General features: G+C 42.6%; 1 protein-coding gene across 1 annotated transcript in view; it reads left to right on the top strand.

The window, feature by feature from the left end:
* Positions 1-21,711, top strand: part of COL4A6 (collagen type IV alpha 6 chain) — a gene marked incomplete at both ends in the record, with an annotated part of 282,364 nt that overhangs the window by 219,818 nt on the left and 40,835 nt on the right. Inside the window, 8 exons of the mRNA XM_084258986.1 lie at positions 6,645-6,761; positions 9,581-9,649; positions 11,312-11,347; positions 12,632-12,694; positions 13,491-13,526; positions 13,715-13,756; positions 14,841-14,933; positions 16,191-16,244. Coding sequence (XP_084115112.1) covers positions 6,645-6,761; positions 9,581-9,649; positions 11,312-11,347; positions 12,632-12,694; positions 13,491-13,526; positions 13,715-13,756; positions 14,841-14,933; positions 16,191-16,244 — 510 coding nt within the window. The remainder of the gene's footprint in view (positions 1-6,644; positions 6,762-9,580; positions 9,650-11,311; positions 11,348-12,631; positions 12,695-13,490; positions 13,527-13,714; positions 13,757-14,840; positions 14,934-16,190; positions 16,245-21,711) is intronic.

Here is a 21,711-nt window from a genome sequence, read left to right as displayed (position 1 = left end):
TTAGCCTGAGCTGTGTCTGTCTGTAGCAGTGGTTTTTCAACTTTGCTGAAGAAAAGAACCAAGGTCAGCTTACAGAACCGAAAAAATCAGAGCTCCCTCGTCTGAGGGAGGTCTTCTTGCAACTACCTCTAAGGGGTTCTTCCGAACTACAAAAGACACAGTTTGGGAAATCCTGGGCTAACTAGCTTCTTCCGTTACACAACATAATCATCTAGTGTCAGAGAAAGGGGGTTGAATCTGTGCCCATCTCGAGGTAGTTCTTGAGCTCCTATTATCTCCCAGCACTCTGTTATGGGGCTACAGAGAAAGCATACGACTCTACCCTCAAAGATATTAACAAAGGTCTCACATTCTGCCCAGATCTAGTGTATATTTGTGCATTTGGAGAATAGAAGGTTCACAACTTTGTATTTGTTCCATCTATCAACAAATCAGCCATTGCCTGTCTAAGATTTATTCAACTGCAGAGTCTGCACAATGCCCAGAATTGGACCCATAGGGAAATAACTAGATGGGGTTGGCTGTCCTTTCAAGATGTCCCCTGGTGTGCTGTTATGGTTGTGATCCTGTGGCCACTTTGTCCACAGTGTATATCTTCTGGGAACCAGTGGATGAAGGAAACTAGCAAACTGGAGGCCTCCTCTTCCATTTGTGCTGTGGAGGTGGCTTCAGCAGAGATGAGTGGGGGATTTAGAGCTTGCACTGGTACTATGCCCTTCCTCCTGTAGTCTCTTAATGGGAACTGGAAGGAAGTGAATCCTGTGATGCAGAGGCTGATTCCAATTCTGAGATGGAATCTGTCCCAGAGTCCAACTGGATTCTTTTGCTTCCAACTTGTAGTGAAGAGAGCCCAAGGGCGTGTAGGAATTGATGACTTCTCTTTAGGGTGTCACTGCTTGGGAGAATGCAGTGCAGCTATCCAGATTCTCCCAAATGAGTTTACTGGCCCCAGTAGAAGTCTCCACCCTCACGGCCCCTCCCCTGGTACTTTCCTCCATCAAAGTTTGTATATGTTTTCCTTTGACTTTTCATTGCTTTAGTTGTAGTCTCCAAGCCTCACTCCAGGAAATTATTCTTCTTTGTTCCTTCCTATTCTTCTGGTTATTCAGGAAGTATTTCTTAAGCATCTTCTGTTTACCTCTTATCTCTTCCTTCCATCTCTAATCTGCCAGGAGTTCTTAGTGTCTGCCCCACATACCGTAACTCCATGGTATTTCTTGACTGTCTCGTATGATCATCTTATCCTGTTCCTTGAAAACACAAGGTATGTCTCCTGCTCCTCTCAGAAACTTGAGATCCCCCAGGAGTGAGTTCAGCATATAGTAGGAGTTTTAACTATATTTGGGGTACTGACTCCAATCTCTAGTTCCTATAAAAGCAACAGTTCTCAGACTGGCAGGCCTCCCTCAGTCAGAGGAAAACACAGACACCCTTGGCCCTATCTGACTAATTATTTTGCTCAACTTTCAGCAACACTTTATAAGTGATTTGGCTGAAATCAATGGCTTCCCCAACACAACTTACTAAACTGGATCACTGCACAGACCTCATTTCCCCTCTTAATACCAGCTGATCACTAACATACATACTGCAGGTTTTCATCCCCAAACTCCATTTTTGCTGTCATATGGACAGTTTCAACAGGAAAATGAGCAAGTAGTCACTTCATGATCACTCAGGTCTGTGCACTAAGGGCCACAGTGATCACTTGTGAGAGTGAACCAACACTAGCATTCACCAAGATAGTCAACAGTGTGGACTGGAGGTGATAGGGCTGAGGCTTTTAATGATGTCCCAGCTGTGAGCTGGGGCTGTTGGCACCCTGAAGAAATGTATGTTTATCAAATGTTTTCAGTTGAAGTAAGCAGGCGTGTTCAAGTTGTCCTTTGCAGCAATTTATGGTTAGCTTTTCCCATGGAGTCAATCTCAAGTATTTCCCTGCTTTGAGGCTTATAAATGAACACACCACTCATGAAAAGAAACTTTTCCTTTGAAATCTATGGTCTGAGGAGCATTGGTTTTCTGAAATACAGCAGATCCTCCTACTCTGTGTGGTCAGTATCTTGTGCTTAGATAGAACCGTGGCTTCCTCTCTCAAAGAGCTACATTCTCATGGAGAACTGGCACACGCAGCTGTAAACTCATGAGCTAGAGCCAGAAATGCTGTGGCACTCAGAATTGAGAGGAAACAGATCTCACCCCGTGGTTGATCCTTCCTGTCTGCTTGGCTGAAGACCTACCATTTATTAAGCTCCTGCATAGTAAACTTAGTCTCATTTAATTATAACCATAATTATAACCATAACCCAAGGGGGTTGATATTATTTGCTTTAATGTCGACAACAACCTTATGAGGTGGTATTATTCCTCTCTATTTTACAGATGAAGAAATTGAGGCTCAAACAGGGTAGTGGGAAAGCGGGGATTGGAACAAAAGTCTGACTGACTCAAAATATGCTTTATCCACCATCCCATGGTGTCAGTTGGACAGCAAAGGGCTGACAGGCCTAAGCAGGAGGTCAAAGGTTAATCCTAGAGATTTAGTTAAGGGAAGAAAGAGTCAACAGGTGCCCCTGGAAATCCTGCAGATAGCAGATCTATCAAGAGTTCAGGCAAGAAAACTATATAAGGATCAAGGCCCAAGTGAAAAATGGGAATGCCAAGAAGTAAGAATCCTGGCAAGGGTTTTGGTGTCAAACAGAAAGTCCCAGGAATAAGAAAAATCCCTGGGACTGAGCCAGCCTTTATCTTTTGTATTCTTCAATTGTGGTAACATTAGGGTTCTCTCCATCAGATATCACCACTGTATGGTACCTGCCACCAAATCACCCAGAGTCCACTACCATACCTCCAGGTTCTTTGCAGCGCTCTTTATAATAGCCAGGATATAGAAACAACCTGAATGCCCCAAAATAAATGAATGGATTATGAAGATGAGGGACATTATAAAGTGGTGATCAGGATTGGAGGAAAAAACAGATACTGTACCCAAAGGGGTTAACTGAATGGAGTTAATGGTATATTTAAAGGATGTGGGCAGGATTAAGGGAAGCAACAATGGATGTTGAAGCAACTAATGTAAAACTGTTACCATACCTAAGCCCAAAGGGGAAACCCAGTGAAATGAGGAGGCATGGTATAGCAGTTCCCTGACTGGGGCCACGACGGTAGAGAAATGTTGGCCATTAGCAGAAATAGAGCCATGGAGTGTGGGCATTGGGGAATCACTAACCTGTGCTCCTTCTCCTCCTGCCTTCTGATCTCATGCCTGTGTCTCTCAGTGGCCATATAGAACTGTGAGACAAAGGAAAGGGAGCCAAGGTGGTGTAATCCACACAAGTCAACCTCCCGAGACTCATATCCCGGGAAGCTAGAATGTGGATTTTCAGGGCACTCATGAATAGCCATCTCACTTGATAGTTAAAAAGTTGACAACTCTAGTAAGTTTTCTCTGTTTCTAAAAATCACCAACCGACTCTGGAGATGCACAGATTGCAGCACATTTATTGTAAAGATAATTTTATTGACCACTCCTCTGGACTCAGTATTCCATACTCCAGCAATTTAGACTCTTATTTTTGTATTAACAGTCTATCGCCAATGACTATGATAATAATGAAAATGAAACAATTCAGTGGAGCACCTTCTCAGTGTGAATTTGACAAGAGATTGTTTCCTCTGAAATGTGAAAAGTTGATTTCTGAGCACATGTCATGTTCTTGTAAATCATTAAATACATACACAAATATGTATGTATTTGTATACATATGTACATATATATAATTGTATATGTCTTTTAAAAAGTGCATCACCTGATTAGATTTTTTGTCTTTCAAGAAATCTTTTTGCTCCATACCCAACCCAACATACCACACACTTTTTTTGCGAGGGTGGGGAAATTGCTATAAATTTATTGAAAAAAAAAAGGCAATGAAATTTGTTGAAAGCTTAAAAGGGGAGTATTTAAGAAACCTCCTCTCAAGTGCATGACAAAATGGAGAGTGGACTCCTTCTGGACGTTGTGCTAAGACAGGGTGTGCCTGTCTTCCAGCTGTTTCCCAGCAAAGATCAACCTCTGCTGGTCAGGGGGATGCCCTCCTTGTCTTGGATCTTGGCCTTGACATTCTTTTTTTTTTTTTAATTAATTAATTAATTCATTTATTTTAAATAATAAATTTTATTTTTATATTCCCCCATACAATTGCAAACGCCCCATTCTGACACCAATCCCTCCCCTCCCGCCCCCCACCCCCCAAAAAGTGTCTCTGGTTCATAGTTTTTTGTTGATTTTGATTTTCACTTTCTTATATTCATTTTCCTGGTCCCTTATTTAAGTTTTCTAGATTCCTGCTATGAGTGAGACCATCCGGTATTTTTCTTTTTCTTTTTGGCTTATTTCGCTGAGCATGATCTCTTCCAGCGCCATCCATGTTGCTGCAAATTGCATGTGTTTATCTTTTTTGAATGCTGAGTAATATTCCATGGTATATATGTACCACATCTTCTTGATCCAGTCATCTATTTTTGGGCATTTGGGTTGTTTCCAAAGCTTAGCTATTGTAAACAGTGCTGCTATAAACATAGTGCAGGTGTTCTTTGGAATTGATGTTTCTGTGTCCTTTGGGTAAATACCTAGGAGTGGAATTGCTGGATCATATGGAAGCTCTATGTTTAGTAGGTCCAGAAATCTCCACACAGCTCTCCATAGTGGTTGGACCAGTTTGCACTCCCACCAGCAGTGCAGAAGAGTTCCATTTTCTCCACACCCTCGCCAACATTTGTTGTTGCTAGTTTTTTTAATATGTGCCATTCTCACTGGTGTGAGATGGTATCTCATGGTAGTTTTGATTTGCATTTCCCTGATTACAAGTGATGTTGAACATTTTTTCATATGTCTGTTGTCCATTTGCATTTCCTCTTCAGAGAAGTTTCTTTTTAGCTCTTCTGCCCATTTTTTGACTGGATTATTTTCTTTGTTGTTGCTGAGTCTCATCAGCTCTTTGTAGATTTTTGTGATCAGTCCTTTATCATTAGTGTTGGGTGCAAAAATGTTCTCCCAGTCAGTGGGGTTTCTCTTTGTTTTTGTTATTGTCTCTTTTGCTGTGCAGAAGCTCTTTAATTTGATGTAGTCCCAGCTGTTTATCTTTGCCTTCACTATCACTGCTTTGGGTGATGTGTCTGTAAAGATGTCTTTGATGTGCAAATCCCGTGGTGTTTCGCCTATATTTCCTTCTATGTATTTTATGGTTTCAGGTCTTATGTCTAGTTCTTTAATCCATTTTGAGTTGATTTTTGTGTATGGTGTGAGGTAGTGGTCAAGCTTCATTCTTTTGCATGTAGCAACCCAGTTTTCCCAGCACCATTTATTGAACAAACTTTCTTTGCTCCAATGCATAGTCTTTGCTCCTTTGTCAAAGATTAGTTGACCATAAATCTGTGGGTTTATTTCTGGATTTTCTATTCAATTCCATTGGTCTGTATGTCTGTTCTTGTTCCAATACCATGCGGTTTTGATGATTATGGCTTTGTAGTATAGTTTGAAGTCTGGGAGTGTGATGCCTCCATTTCCTTCTTTTTTTTCAGTAGAGCTTTGGCTATTCGGGGTTTTTGGTGATTCCATATGAATTTCATCAATAATTGTTCTATTTCTTTGAAGAATGACATTGAAATTTTGATTGGAATAGCATTGAATCTGTATATTGCTTTTGGTAGGATTTGGCCTTGACATTCTTGATGGTGTCACTGGACTCTACTTCAAGGGTGTTGGTCTTACTGGTCAAGGTCACAAAGAGCTGCATTGTCAGGCAACAGTGGCAGCAGCACACACAGAACAGCCCGCTCAACGTGGGAACCCAGTGGCATTCACAACACGCTTTTCATAAATTAAAAAAAAAAGATGTATTTCCTACAAAAATGTAGACTATCTGCACCAAGGAAGCCCAATTCTAAAAAAAAATAATGAATTTGGAACAACTGTTTATGAATGATTACTTATTCCCCAGCAAAACAAGTTGCCTCTGTAGTAAGTATGGAGAAGAGGAGAAAAGACAGTTCTTTAACTAAAGCAATAGTCTGACAGGGGATCATGACAAAATCAGATTGAAGGTGTGCTTCTCTCAGAACTTGCTTATTTTTGACCGAGCAGCTTTTAGGAGAGGTGGTGCTATGGAAGCTGCCCTAGCCCTGTTGACCAAAGGCCAGCGTCATTTCCCATGCAGAGCTTCTGATCCAACCAGCCATGCCAGGCTTTCCAGCTCCCTGTCTGGTCTGGGGAATCCCAAGACCCAGCATGATTCTCTGCTGGTGGAATTTCAACTGCCAAACAGCTGAGCCCCAGCTTAGCACCTCCCTGTAGCCAGGGAAGACCGAGTTGCAGCAACCTAAGCACCTCATCTATTCATACTTGATCCCTTTGGTTTCAGCTTGGATCCTATTAAAGCCTTGATTCTTTGAGGAGAGGTAACACTGATCTGTCACCACCCACATAAGTCTGAGCATAAAGGACAGATATGAGAACATAAGAGCTAAGAGAGTGAACAAGGAGCAAGAGTTTGACAGCATATTTGGCTTCTCCCACTGTAGAGCTTGTCAGTGTATCAGAGAGTCCTATGGCTTACATGACCCTTTCTTTTCTCTTTGAACAGGGTCACCCTGGACATCCAGGGCCCAGAGGGCCCCCTGGCCTGGACGGCTGTAATGGAACGAAAGGAGCCACTGGATTTCCGGGCTCTGATGGTTACCGTGGACTTCTCGGACCACCTGTACGAGGCCAGATCTTTGTATATTATTTCAAATGCTGCTTTGATTGCTCCTGAGTGTACCCATTTTCTGCTTCGTTAGTCATCCCATTAAGCATCTGGGGGCAGCCACGACAGCCCCTTGTTCAAGGCAGGAAGCCCTGCTGGCAGTGCCACAACACTAAAAGTCTAAAGAAAATTACCAGTTGTAGTTGGATGTACATATGCTACACTACTTAGGGTTAATTTTTTATTTTTTTTATTTATTTATTTGTTTGTTTGTTTGTTTGTTTATTTTAAGGTTTATTTATTTTTATACAAGAACCGGGGTACAGGCCGGATGCGTGGGAGGGTGGGAGGATTCACTGGAGACAGAGCGGGGAACAGAACAGGCAGACTGAAGAAATACACTGCTGAGGGGAGCAGCGGGCCAGGCAGGAGAGGTCTGCTTTGCCATGTGGGATTCTTGCCAGCTGGCCAGGATCAAGCATGCGCTGCAGAAGCTGCGGACCGCTTCACAGTGCGGCGCTCAACCGCCTGTGCCACCAGGGAGGCCTAGGGTTAATTTTTTAAATGATGACTTTAGAGTTAGTGAGTGGTAGATGAATGAGCAAATACACAGAAGACATTGGAAAGTTCAGTACTTAAAGGGCTTTTATGGAATCATGACAGTACTAACAATGACTCAAGGGGGCTTGGCAAGCTTGGTCCATGCCAGTGTTTCTTACTCAGGGGTGGTGTCCCCGAAGGGGATATTTGGCGGTTATCATTGACATTGTGGGTCCTCACAACTAGGAATATGCTACTGGCATAGGAGAGACACCAACCCATCCCCAAAACATCCAGGAATCATCTGTCCGAAAGGGTCAGTAGTGAGAACTAGCTGAAAAGCCCTACTGTCTTAGTGACATGGTTTGCCCCTTTCCGTCCCCATGCCCATCATAATCCTTGGTTCTGGAATTGATAAGGCATTTATTGGGGGGCCTCCCTGGTGGCGCAGAGGTTGAGCGCTGGGCTGCGAAGCTGCCCGCAGCCTCTGTGGAACCGGTTCAATCCCCAGCCACCAGGCGAGGGTCCCGGATGGCGCGCAGACCTCTCCTGCCGCCCGCTGCTCCCCTCAGCAGTGTACTTTGTCAGTCTGCCTGCTCTGCTCTCCCCTCTGGCTCTGGTGAATTCTCTCACCCTCCTGAGCTTCTGACAAACCCAGTGCTTGTCTAAATAAATAAATAAATCTTTAAAAAAAAAAAGACATTTATTGGATCCTGGTATTACCGCTTTAATTTCTTTCATCCAGAATGGGCTCAAATATTTGCATCTAAAGGATGTCTAATAGATAATGGATATTATGCCTTTGCAAGACTGCTTTTACAAGTGGCTGGAAAGAGAAAAATAACACATTTGAAGCACATTCTCAACCCCACTTGAAATAATTTAAGCTAATGAGAAGACTGAAGTGATATCTTTGCCTAGAAATCATACTATCTTTAGACAAAGACCATAGCTACATGAATCAATTGGCATTTTAATAGAAGAGCAGCACCATTGTCCTCAGTGACCAAGCTGTAGGTGTGGGTATATGTGTAAGGGAGTGAGACTAAAAGATAAGCACACACACCCCCAGATTGTCATAAAGGACCTTGACATCGAAGGGCCAAAGCAATATGCAGCAGGGAGGGAGAAAGATGTATTACCAACTGAAAATCAGCAGATTGAGTCACAGAGGGCTGCCAATACTGCCATGGCAACAGGGGTGGAGAGCAATCACCCTCCTGCTAAGGTAATGGAGCAGAGTAAGGAAATGCTGCCCCCAAGAGGAAGACAGGAATCTCGAAGTAATGAACATTCCAACAGCCAAAATTGGAACGTGGGCATGTATTTTACTAAGCTGATTCTGTATTTTACCTGCTGGATTCTGAGTTGATGTTTTTTGTAGCTTCTTTGATGAGAGTATTGACCACAGATATAAGGGGAAACAGGAAGTGTTAAGAAAGAAACTAGTTCGTTCTTATGGGACCACTTTGTTCTTTTATTATGCCTTAAGCTCAAGGAATCAATCTATCATTCTATCTATTCTTCAGGTCCCAAAGCTTAGTCTTACCCCTAATACTAATCCTGATTCCGCTTAGATATCAGGACGTTCCCTGATGTTTCCCAGGAGGATGAGTTCTAGCAGAGATTAGGTATCACTTGCCACTAAGAGAGTGAAAAAGCCTGGTTGATAAGTGGGTTGGGTGTATTTTGAACTGTTTTCTGTGTTAAAAAGGAGACACACTGGCTTCTTAGCCACACGCTGAAGCTGAAGTGATATGTCAGGAGCATAGGATGTAGATGGATCTGTAGATATTTTTAGATCAGGGGTCATCAAAGTGGTCCACATAAAACTTGACCTGTGGTTTGTTTTTAAATTTTTAAAAGATAGAGGGGGGAAAAAGGAAGATGGGACAGAACACTGATATGATAATAGAGTCTAAATTAGTTCATTAACCTCTACCCTAGACAAAGGCCCATCCATAACTTATACTTTTGAAGTGGAACAGGTGAGTTTACCTTGTGAGTGGTTTGTGAGTGGCATATGTATCATATGTGAATATTTAGAATAGTCTGAATAAATTCAAAGTCTCCTACTTTCTAATATCTCGAGACTTCTGAGTTGGGGGTTGGAGGAACTACAGCTTTGAGACAAAGTCTCCGTGTAAAGCATGTACTTTTTCCCTTAGCATAGCCACTACTGACATAGAATAAGCCACATAAGGTTTTATTATCCTATCCTCTATCTGATAAGATCATACTATTAATAAAACTGTGTGTGTTTCTTCACAAGCTTTTCTTATTATTTCACTTAGGGGTTTCCTGGTCAAAAAGGCTCTAAAGGTGAACCTGTCTTTGTCCAAAATAGTCTCAAAGGAATGAAGGTAAGTGTCTCTAAGGCAGACAGCTGAGTAGGCTGTAAGCTGAGTTGCCTGGGATAGGGCCCCACCTCCAATAAAAACATTTCCAGAACTAGCATCTGTGACTCTATTTAAGGAGCAGACCAAACTGGATTTAAAAAAGATATGGAGCTTTTTGTTGTGAAAACAATGACAGAAATGTTTGCAACTATACTGTCAAAGAGATTTGTTTTGTAGGATCTAGACCAAAAATAAGAGACAGATCAGCAAACAAACAATTTGCATGGGTATCATTTTTTTTTTTGGCAAGCTGAGACAGTTCTGAAGGCAGATACCTTTGTCTACACTAGAATCCTTGCTGTCTATGTTTCTTGGTTTGAATCCATGTCTCAGACCATCTTGGCACGGCCATTTGCCAGGATCCTGCCTTTCTCTCTCCCTGCACACCAGCCTATCACCCTAACCGGGCCCCTGGCCATCTCTAAAATTTGCCCATCAATTCTGCAATTGACTGGAAATTTCCATTTCCTCCTAGAATTGGCAACAACCTTCTGTATTGACTGTATTCCTGTTATATGGTTCCTGGTAACCTGTGGGCCCTCAATAAACTCTGGTGCAATATAATTGACCCTATTTCCTTGCACAGTGGGAAGGAAGCCCATGACTGCCTTGATTGATTGCAAATGGGAGTCTTTGTGCCTAACAACTAAGGGAAAGATTCACCCAGCTCACTCAGTCAAGGATGGACACTTCCTGTCTTCCATCCACTAATGAGCCAGAAACATTAGAAATCACTTTAGAAGGCATTGATAGGTTTGCTGGCTGAGAACTGGAAACTTTTTAGGTCTTGGGCTCTTGGCTACAGATCCCATAACAGAAGATAGAATGTCAGACTTGGAAAGGACCTTATGATTGTCAGATTCACGTTACTTTTTTACAGATAGAAAAACTGAGTTATACTAAAAGTTCGTGACTTGTTTAGAGTCACGCGGCCAGTTTATTGAAGAGCTAATATCCACGCAGACCTCTATCCCTGCTTCAAGAAGCTGTTTTTTGACCAAAAGCCAAGTGGGGTACAACTAGCAGGTGTCCAAATATGGCCATTGTCATAGTGGCAAATATTGATTAAATGGTTTTGCCAAAAGTCAAAGAGAGCCTGGACCCAGTGGAACACAGCAATTTCCACAAGATGGTTATATTACAGATTCACACAGTGGCTTAAGATGCTGCAAAGTAATTAAAATGTAATCAGAGACTATATGCTCTGTTGATTCTCCCTTGAAATGTCTGATTTGCATTGTATACATATGGGCACAGATTCTCTGGGGATGAAGGCACAGGGGAAGGTAGCTTTTCTTTCCTCCAAAAAGAGCAGGAAAATCATCAGCCTGCAGAAGCAGTTTCTAATTGATAAGTTCCTAGCAAAGGTGAAAATTATTTAATCCAAGTAAAATATGAGATCTCGGCCAACGAAGGCTATATTTGTCTTCTGGAGTTCATATTTTTGTTAAGAAAAAACAAGTAAATGAGTGAATATCTCCAAGTCATGCATTATTTAAGACACAAGAGCTTGACGGAGGAGCCCCAAGCTTCAGTGTTACGTTTTTATGCCCATGAATGGTTTAGGTCAGTTATCTATGAAGTACCACAGGTTTAATTTATTAATATTATTTGTTCATTTCTCAGGGAGATCCTGGACTGCCAGGACTGGATGGAATCACTGTAAGTTGCTTTGTGATTTGCCAGTGGTTACCAAGGGTGCCTTTTTATTCTTCTGTATGATCTTCAAAAGTCTTTATAGAACTTCTCAAGGAAAACCCAGACAGTTGAGGTAGAATGAGTCACACCGTTGACATTTTCCAGGCAAGAAATTATGTGAGAGCACTGACTGACCACCTCAAGATACACAGCACATAAGCCTTCAGACCTTCAGGCCAAGGATATGATGTCTTAGAAAACAATTTTGCCTTTCATTCAGCAAGCATTTCCTTAAGGTTTTCTGTGTTTTCAGAGTGTTGTGGGTAAAACAAAAGTAATAAGGTGTTCTTTAAGTGATATTCTGTGCAGAAATTTCTTTTAGACACTCTTGACAATAGTGAGTCCTTGAAAGACAATGACTTGACCTGAATGAGAGCTTTCCTTTACCTTGAGTTTCCGCACATCATCACTTTCCTTTGAAGTAACTTAAGAAAGCTCCTTCTTTCTTCTTCCGTGTATGGGGGGTGGGGAATCCTTCCCTTCATCAGTATATTGAGTGAGTACTCTCAGCAGAGTGCTAGGGCTGTTCCCCAAAGCTGTGCAGACATGGTCTCTGCACCACCAAGACCCACCCCACCCCACCCCAAGACTGTGAAAAACTAGTAGGGATGTGGCTTAACAGTTCCACAACAGCTTCCAGGAAAAGATATTGTCTACTTAAGGATATATCCTGAGAGATTTTATTTCTAGAATAGGATGTTAGCCTCTGAGAAGTATGGGCTTTTGAAACTGAGTAGTATGAGAAATGGTAGGCTGTATACAGGATATATAGTAGCAGATGCATAAACAGGGATGAGGGAGGACCAAAAAGCATACAGTTCCCCAAGAGCTAAACAGCTTCGGTTTATATGCTGTGCTAACTAAATTTGTATAACATTCTCATCACCTCAGCTCCCTGCCCCTTCCCAGTCAATCCCTGCCCTTATCCCACTCCAACGATAGCCAACATTCTGATTTTTCTCATCATAGTTTTTCCAGTTCTAGAACTTCATATAAAAATAATAATACAATATGTAGTATTTTGAGTCTGGCTTCTTTCACGTGGCACAATGCTTCTGCCATCCATCCACATAGTTTCCTTTGTCAATAGTTTGTCACTTTTTGTTGTTGAGTCTCTTTCCACTGTACAGAGGTATCACAGTCTATCTTTGACCAGTGAACACCTGAAACATTTCCAGTGTTTGACTATTAGAAATTAAGTTGCTACCAACATTCTCTTTTGATCTTGCTAAAAACTTGCCTCTCTAGGGCCCACAAGGGAGGCCTGGATCGCCAGGAGCTGCGGGACCTATAGGACCACCAGGATGGCAAGTAAGCCCAACTTAAATTTATCATGTGATCACAGTAATTTCATGGATTTCCTCAAGAAACCATGAATTACATGTTTGCCTATGTAAGTGTAAACCCTCTTAGTAGAGAGAGACAGCTTCCATTTTTGAAGGATTAAAGTGAAATAGGCTTTTGTGGGGAGGTAACTGCTGTCTATTTAGCAATCATTCTGACCACAGTCTTTCTGTGACTCCAAAGACTTCTGTCTAGTTTAGATAACCAGGCAGCTAACCTGGCACATCTATTACCACCTTCCACACCCCAACCATGACATGTTGCCAAGTAATCATACCACCACCACCCTGAGCACAGAAAAAGCTTCAAAATCGTCTTAACACTGCTCTACCTACCTACCTCTGGGTAGAACAACTCTACTAACCTACTTTTCTGATATCAAATCCACTTGCCATCACGGGTATAGGAAGAACATAACCAGTCATCCATGTGATTCTGTTTCCAGATTGTTCTTTCTCCAGTGCATGAAGTCCCACCACTGTTTACTTTGGTTTAGCTTCACCAAAGGTCATCATTTAAAAATCCCTGGAAAATTGGGAAGAATGATACCTGATGTCTTCACCACCTTAGCATGAATGTGCTGATTGGGTCAACTTGGGGTATTTCAAAGCAGAGGAAAAGGAACCATGGTGAAAGAACTAGAATCTGCTCCACCAAAGCCGGGTGGGGGACTTTATCCCCAGTGACTTTCAGCATGTCCAGGTTCTTGTTCTTTTTGACTAAATCTAGTAAGTGCTAACTCTTTGCTTTCATTTTAATGTAGGGTCCTCCAGGGCCTACTGGTTTCCCTGGGCCTGATGTAAGTATCCTTTTCCCTGGGGTATTTGACCTCCTGCCATTAAAGTATTGTGGTTTTCCTGGAAATATTCAGATTTCGTTAAACACACTTTCTGATAAACAAACAAAAAGGATTGCTTTCCAATTTAGGTTCCTGAAACAAATTTAATAATTGATTTTGTTTTTCTTTCCTACACTCCGGCACCCCAGGGGAATATGGGGTTAGGTTTCCAAGGAGAGAAAGGAGTCAAGGTAAGTAGATTTTGTAAAATACAATCTGCATTCCATATAGTCCAAAAAAATTGTCTCTGACTACACACATGTGCCTGATTGTGTAAGGAGATTTGGATCTTGACCTTGGAAATGAGCATGTCTCACCCCACATCAATCCTCCGGTAGGTCTGTTAAGAACTGCACATGCACGTGCCAAACATAGGCTATTGTGGCCTTTTCCCTCAAAATATTGTAGTCTTCCTGCTTCTTACCTGTAAAGTAAATATGCCTACAAACATGTTCTCTTTAAATATATTCCCTCTTCCTTCCACCTGGCTGTTTTGTATATTGTGTCATCTTTATCCTTTCTTTGTTTCACCTTTTCCTTCTATCTTTCCCCTTTCTCTTTTTTCTCTTCTCCTGTTCCTTCTCTTCTTTGTTATTCCTCTTCCTCCTCTTCCTCCTCTTTCTGCATGTGTGTGTGTGTATCTCTTCCATCTCTCTTCATTAACCTCTATTTCCTTTAATCCTTTAATTTCATTTATTCTCTCATTCTCCTAGTTTCCATTGTACAAACTGTCTAGAGATTTTGGAGCCTCGAGGGAAACTGGGCTTGCCTCTCTGCCCTACACAGTGGTCTCTTGTGGGTAGCACTGCCTTCTGAAGGGGCAAATCCAGCCTCCAGTATTCCAAAACAGACTTCACTTGCCTCTGCTTGTGCTCTTGACAAGGACTGGTCCACTTAGAGTGTGATTTCCATTGTCAAGAGGCAGCCACTCACTTTGCTCAAACCGCTTTTTGACTCCTCTAAACTCCCTTTTATGCACGATCATGGCAACCACCAACCTGTGGCTTCCTTTTATCCCTCTTGCGTTTTTCTCTGTGTAGTGTGGGTACAAAATACATTTGTGTAATGCAAAAATGCATTTGGTCAGGCTTAGATTTCTTCTCACCCCTTGACACTAGTAGATTTTTTTCCCCCTCAATGACACAAGGATGAGGATGAAGAAGCCAAAGTAATGCACAGTTTATTTGTGAACGACGCGCAGAGGACAAATCTACCCTCCTGAATGAATGGTCTGTGTGTTTTTTGCTTTACTTGACATTCCCTTTCATTTTATAGGGGGATGTTGGCCTCCCTGGCCCCGCAGGACCTCCACCATCTACTGGAGAACTAGAATTTATGGGGTTTCCCAAAGGGAAGAAAGGATCCAAGGTAGTGAACATTAAGAATAAGACAAGTTAATAAGCCTTTCATAATGATACCAGCATTCAATTCTAAAAAACCAGATTATAGTGGAAAAATAGAGGGTTCTGGATAGCAGATTTTTGTTTTGAAAGTGAGGAAAAAAAGCCTTTGTTTTGTTCCTTGTGAAAAGCTTTCTAAAAAAGTCTCTTCTTTGGTTGGATATGGGTTTAAGTGCTATTTTCCGTTTCGGTTTTGCAGATTCAATTATCAAGATGATGAATAACTTCAAAGAAACATTAAATAGTTGGAGTTTTCCCCTCAAAATGCCCCAATCCTCTCAAGACTTCCATCCCCAAAGCACTGTGATCAAACACAGCATAAATGATAACTTCTGAGTTATCTTTTTTAAAAAGTTGTTTGCCCACAAAACTTGATCCTGCCCATAGGATCTGCTGTCACCAAGTGGCATCTGTAAATAGGTTAGCCTTTTAACCAAGATATTTTGTGAGCTGTGTTTTGTTGGGAGTGAGTGTACATGTGGTTGTATTTGAGTGACTGTGTGCTATTAAGGTATGCAGATATCATTCATTCACTTGTATTCTCCTCCTTCTTGGGGTTCCCTTAAGTTTTATGATGTTGTGCCTGTGATCAAGTGTAGGCCGGGGAAAGTTTTTAGTTCATTTCTTAAATTTTGTCTTTGTGGAAACAACAGGTTCAGGCCCCTCTCCAGGAAGTAAACATTGATTTGGCGAAAATAGGGGAGCAAATGAAAGCTTGCTTGTTTCCACGCTCATTCCCAAACATTAGGGAGCCCTTCTATGGCACACATAGGTAAAGTAACAATTAGGGAAAGACAGATTAGAGTGTTATGTGTCCCTATCCATATTGTAACTTTTATTCTTTTCCCCAAACCATTGATTTCTTTGAAGCCTGTAATTTGCTTCAGGGTACTATAATGAACAGGGCCTTCCACTAGAAAGAAAACAGGTGATCAACCTTTCTGTCTTCTAATGAGCCTGAGAACTTGAGGTTGTTTTAGACAGCTTTCTTTCTCTGCTATGGGCCTAGGTTCTTCCTATGCCCATAGGGCTCTCTATGGGCTCTCTAAACTGAGACATCGTGTTTCAGTTACAAGTTGAGTAACCTGGGAAATCTGCACCACCCTCTGGTCATCCAGTCCTGATACCCAATTCGTTCCCCACTGCCCAGGCCAAATAGCTCAAGGAAGCCATTGCCTTTATGTTCACTCTGCTGCCACTCACTAAGCTTTCGTTGATTTTCCAGGGTGAACCAGGACCTCCGGGTTTCCCAGGAACAAGTGGCCCTCCAGGTCTCCCAGTAAGTTTCCTGTTAGGTCAACATGTATTCAAGGATCTGTTTAGACAAAAGCTATAGTAGTAGAAGCCTAACTGGAAGACCTCCTCCTATGGTTATTGTCCAGAAATCCACATCTTCATTATTAGAAGGCATTTAAGAAAATGTTCTTATCTCTCAAATTCATTGACACATTAGCATGGCTTTTCTTGAGACTATAGATATTAGAGGTTATTATCTAAAGCTCTAGAGTTAAAACATACCTGGATGTGACTTCTGCTTTCCCCAGCTTCTAGCTATGTGACCTTGTACAATTTTCTTAAATTTTCTGAGCTTCTTTCCAGACCTCCAAAAAAGAGATAATAATGTGATGGTTATGAGAATTAAATGAGATAATATGTGTGAAAAGGGCATCGTACATCTCACATTTACTAATTGTTCAGTAAATGGTAGCTAATCTAAGCAATCCTATCTTTGCTTCCCTATCTGCCCTTGTATCTTAGATTCTTTAGCTCAACAAATACCTTTTCAGGGCTCCTATGTGTCAGGCATTCTGTTGGACTCTGAGAATACAACACTAAATAAGTAAATGTCTTTGTTCTTGAGAAGAATGCTTTCTAGTTGGTGGGGAGGGGTAAGGGAGGAGACAGACTATAAACAAACAAATGAATCAAGAAGTACATATAATGGTAAAGGTTTCATAGAAGACAGAAAAGGGTAAAGTAATAGAGCGTGGATGGGGTATGGGTCAGCTGCTTTGGACAGAATGGTCAAGAAGAGCCTCTCTGAGGAAGTACAAATTATGAGAGAGCATTTCACATGAACACTGGGAAGAATGTTCCTGGCCAAAGGAACTTCAAGTGCTGAGACTCTGAGGTTGGCACAATCTCAGCCCTTTTGAAGAACAGCAAGAAGGTGAGGGGTGGAACAGATTGAACAAGGCCATGAATCAGGCAGAGTCAGGAGCAAGAGCACAGAGATCTTAATGGGTCAAACCTGGAATTTACTTTGATGGTAAGCCAGTGGCAGGCTCTGCCTTGTATTTAAGATCTCTCTGACGGTGGGATTGGGAGAAGATGGGGGTCTACTGAACTACAAAGCATCTACTGCAACAGTCCAGATGAGAGATGGTGGTAACTTTGACCAGGCAATAGCAATGGAAATGGAAAGACATGAATAGATTCAAAATGTAAAAAATCAATTTTTTTTATTATGGAACATTTTAAGCACATGCAAAAGTGGGCAGAATGGCATAATGAGTCCCCTGTATACCCATCACCCAGTTTAAGTTATTAACTACTTATGGCCAATCTGAAGCAAATAACATATTTCATCATAAACGCCTCAGTAGTTCTAAGAGACACTTTTTAAAAAACATAGTGACAATATCATTATCAGTAATTATCAATAATTACTCAATATCAGTTAATTCAGAATTCAGATTTACAACTGCCTTGTTTGGATCAGAATCCAAAAGGACCCAACATTGCATTTGGTTATGTCCCTTAAATCATGAGATGTATTTTGAAGGAAAAGCTGACAAGATTTTCATGAATTGGTTGTGTAGGACTCAGAAAGGAAATGAATGAATCAAAGCTGACTTGACTTGCCTCTGCTTGCTAGCAAAGTAGGGATGGATCACTCTAGTGCTTCCCTACAGTTCTTTGAAACACTTTGGGTCTCTCTGGGTTGTAAGAAAACTGAGTCAGTAGAGCCTGAAGCACAGGTTGCTTCCATGATGATTCCTATTACTCTGTAGAAACAAAGGGACATAGAAAATCATCTACTCAATGCCCTTAATTTTAATCACCTCACTATCTAATGAATCAGAAAGGAAGAGAACTCTGATGTTGGAGAAGGACAATTGGACTTCAGACCCCACTCCAGCTCTGGGTTTTTGCATGTCAATGAACCTCTCTGAATATCTGTAATATGGCAATGGTTTACTACTGAGTTGACACCCAACTCACACTATTCCTGAAGTTTCTTCACAAAGTATAAAGCTGTGCTATCAGTATGAATGCCATTAGCTATGTGTGTGTGGTTAACAAGACCTTAAAATATAGTTAGTCTGAGGGCCTCCCTAATGGCACAAAGGGTTGAGTCTCAGCACTATGAAGCTATTGGCAGCCACTGCAGCATGAATTCGATCCCCGGCCAGGGAACCACCCACATGGCACAGCAGACTTCTTCTGTCTCGCCCACTGCTCCCCTCAGTAGTGTATTTCAGTCAATCGACCTGTTCTATTCCCCACTCTGTCTCTGGTGAATCCTCTACCATCCTCCACTGGCTTACACTCCAGCTCCTGTATGCATGAATAAATAAAATAAATCTTTAAAAAAAATGTATATAGTGGGCCTCCCCAGTGGCGCAGTAGTTGAACGCTGGGTTGCGAAGCTGCCCGCAGCCTCTGCAGCACCGATTCGATCCCCAGCCACCAGGTGAGGGTCCCACATGGCACGCAGACCTCTCCTGCCGCCCGCTGCTCCCCTCAGCAGTGTACTTCGTCATTCTGCCTGTTCTGCTTTCCACTCTGGCTCTGGTGAATTCCCTCGCTCTCCCGTGCTTCTGACTGTACCCAGTGCTTGTATAAATAAATAAATAAATCTTAAAAAAATATATATATATATATATAGTTAGTCTGAGATGAGACATGCTGTAAGTATAAAATATACACCAGATTTCAAAAACTTTGTATAATAAATATAATCTAAAATATCTCATTAATGACTTTTACTTCAATGTTGACAATATTTATGATATATTTGATTTAAAAGAATGTTGTTAAATTAGTATCTGCTATTGATTTGACTTTTTAAATGGGGCTACCAGAAAATTTAAAATAACATAGTAACTCATAGTATAGTTCTATTGCACAGCAGAGATATAAAGTACTTTGCAAGTGGGTTTGGGAATGAGATTTGTACCTTTTTGGTAAACATTTCATGCAGATTCTAGTTGCTTTACATCATCCCTGGGCAAGGTGGACTGGGCTTATCCCCCTTGTACTCATAAGGAAACCATGCCCTGAATGGGTGAGAGACATATGCAGAGTCATGCAGCAAGTTATTAGCAGAACTGAAACAGAAATTCAACTTTCTTGAATTCCAGCCAGTTCAGAACGTCACCCCGCCATCCCATTCTGCCCCTTAGAGTCCAGCTTGTTCTTGTCCCCTGGGTGGTGGATTTTGCAGTCTCCTCTAGGTTCACTGGCTCAAGATCTCTCCCTCCCATTTCTTTTTTTTTTTTAATTTTTTAAAGATTTATTTATTTATACAAGCACTGGGTACAGTCAGAAGCACAGGAGGGTGAGAGAATTCACCAGAGCCAGAGGGGAGAGCAGAGCAGGCAGAATGACGAAGTACACTGCTGAGGGGAGCCGAGGGCGGCAGGAGAGGTCTGCGCGCCATGTGGGACCCTCGGCCAGGGATCGAACCTGCAGAGGCTGCGGGCAGCTTCGCAGCCCAGCGCTCAACCTCTGCACCACCGGGGAGGCTCTCTCCCTCCCATTTCTTTCCCCTTTCTCCCTCAGAGGATTTTCCCTCCTGAACTTCACCCTGTCCCTTTCCTTTAGTCCGGTGCAGTGATTCTAAGTATCCCTGATATTCTGACTCGGCTCCAGCATCACATATTTCACTCAAGTGTCCCCAGCAGCACACTCACACTTGCAGGCCAGATACCCCCAGTCAGATTGTTTTTGTTTGTTTGTTTAAGATTTAGTTTTTATTTTTTATGCATATAACATCTGGGGTGTAGGCCAGAGGTGTTGGGGGTGAGAGGATTACCAGAGACAGAGTGGGGAATAGAACAGGCAGATTGACTGAAATACACTGCTGAGGGGAGCAGTGGGCGAGACAGGAGAGGTCTGCTGCGCCCCTGGCCAGGGATCAAACTCATGCCATAGTGGCCAGTGATAGCTTAATAGCGCTGAGACTTTAACCCCTGTGCCACCAGGGAGGCTCAACCGCAGTCTGATTGTCTGGGAAAATCATATAGCTGTGTGCACTGTATTCCAAGGACAAGCAAACACAGGGTAAGGCAAAATGGAAGAGATGGGGAGGGCAGTAAAATAGAATAAAGTGGCAAATTCTGAGTTAACTATTCAGTGTATTTAAGACAACTACTGTTTCTCCTTCGAATCAGAACCAGACTTTCAAAGTACTTCAGGTAAGTCCTTTGGAGGAGGAACCTTCCCAGTTTGACAGACTTAAGCTAGGCCTGGGTCCCAGAGCCCTGAGGGGCAATAGCAGTGTGACATTGCTCAAAGTTTAGAAGGTGGGGACTTGACTTTCCAACTTCCAGTCACCCTCGCAGTGCCCAGCAGAACTCATTCCGGCACATTCCCCCACCCCTGCCCCCTCCCCCTGGTGTGCTTCATCAGCCTCCCTCCTGCCGTCCCCTTCCTTGTTGTGCAGGTGGGGCCAGCCCATCTCCATGGCCTTCACTGGGCTGTGGGGGCCTGCTTTGGGTTGGGGGGAAGCTCAAGCAGAGGGTGACTGTGTGGAGGCCCTCCTCCCTGGTGAGCGTGCCTCTGAGGAGGAACCATGGCCCAGGAGTCCTTCCCTCTGCAGTGGGGCTCAGCAGTGCCCTGGTTCCAGCCTAGTGTTTGCATCTTGCCTTTTCCTTGCACCGCCCTCCTCACTCTGTGCAGAGACCACCTCATCCCTCCTTTTGCGTGGCCACATGACTGAAGTTGAATTATTTGCAAAGTCACTAATATCCTTGAATGAAAAGTGCCAGGAGGCCAGGGCCTTGGAGAACAGGCCTGTAGATAGCTAAGCTAGTGCTCAAATGAAGCTTTCCCGGTCATAGACAAGAAGGGCTGTGGGAGAGTAGGTGTGGGAGAGCTCATGACAAGGACTTGCTGTGCCCGGGCCAGGTCCCAGGACATCTCTCCAGAACAGCTTGTTTAGCAGGGCTCTGTTTGGTGTCTCCTTGTGCTGGGACACAAGCCGAGCCTGCAGCCCAATATCTTGCCAAGTCATGTATGTCTTATTGGCGTTAACCCACACAAAATTTCTTTTTAATGTTTTTCTTTTTTAAGACTTTCGCGCACCTACTTTTGTTCACATTGTAGCACAAGCTCTCAGACCCTCTCTCAAAGAAACCAAGAATCCAGAGGCTCTTCCTATTTCCAAAAGAAGGAGAACAAGGCCCCCTTGTCTTTACAATTGTGGGCAAAATAAGTGGAGGACATGAAACTGTTTTTGGACATTCTCTCCTTACCCCTTTACAGCCGTTTTGCTTTCTCCTCTGTGTCATTATTCCATTCAATCCAACAAGTAGGTATTAGAGCATCTTGTAGTAACATGCTTGGAGGAGAGCAAAGTGAGTCTAATATAGACCAGCAGCTTGCAAACTTTCATACATAACCCGCCGTAGTGCTTGAAGAGTTTGGGGCCACGTGCACTGCTGCCATTGCTTCCATGGTCTGGTCCAGGGAAGCTGTAAGGAGCATTTGACTTCAGAAGTCAGTTGACATATTCCACC

Source organism: Talpa europaea (genome assembly GCF_964194135.1).
Source record: "Talpa europaea genome assembly, chromosome: X".
Lineage (NCBI taxonomy): Eukaryota > Metazoa > Chordata > Mammalia > Eulipotyphla > Talpidae > Talpa > Talpa europaea.
This window is presented reverse-complemented; position numbering and strand designations above follow the sequence as displayed.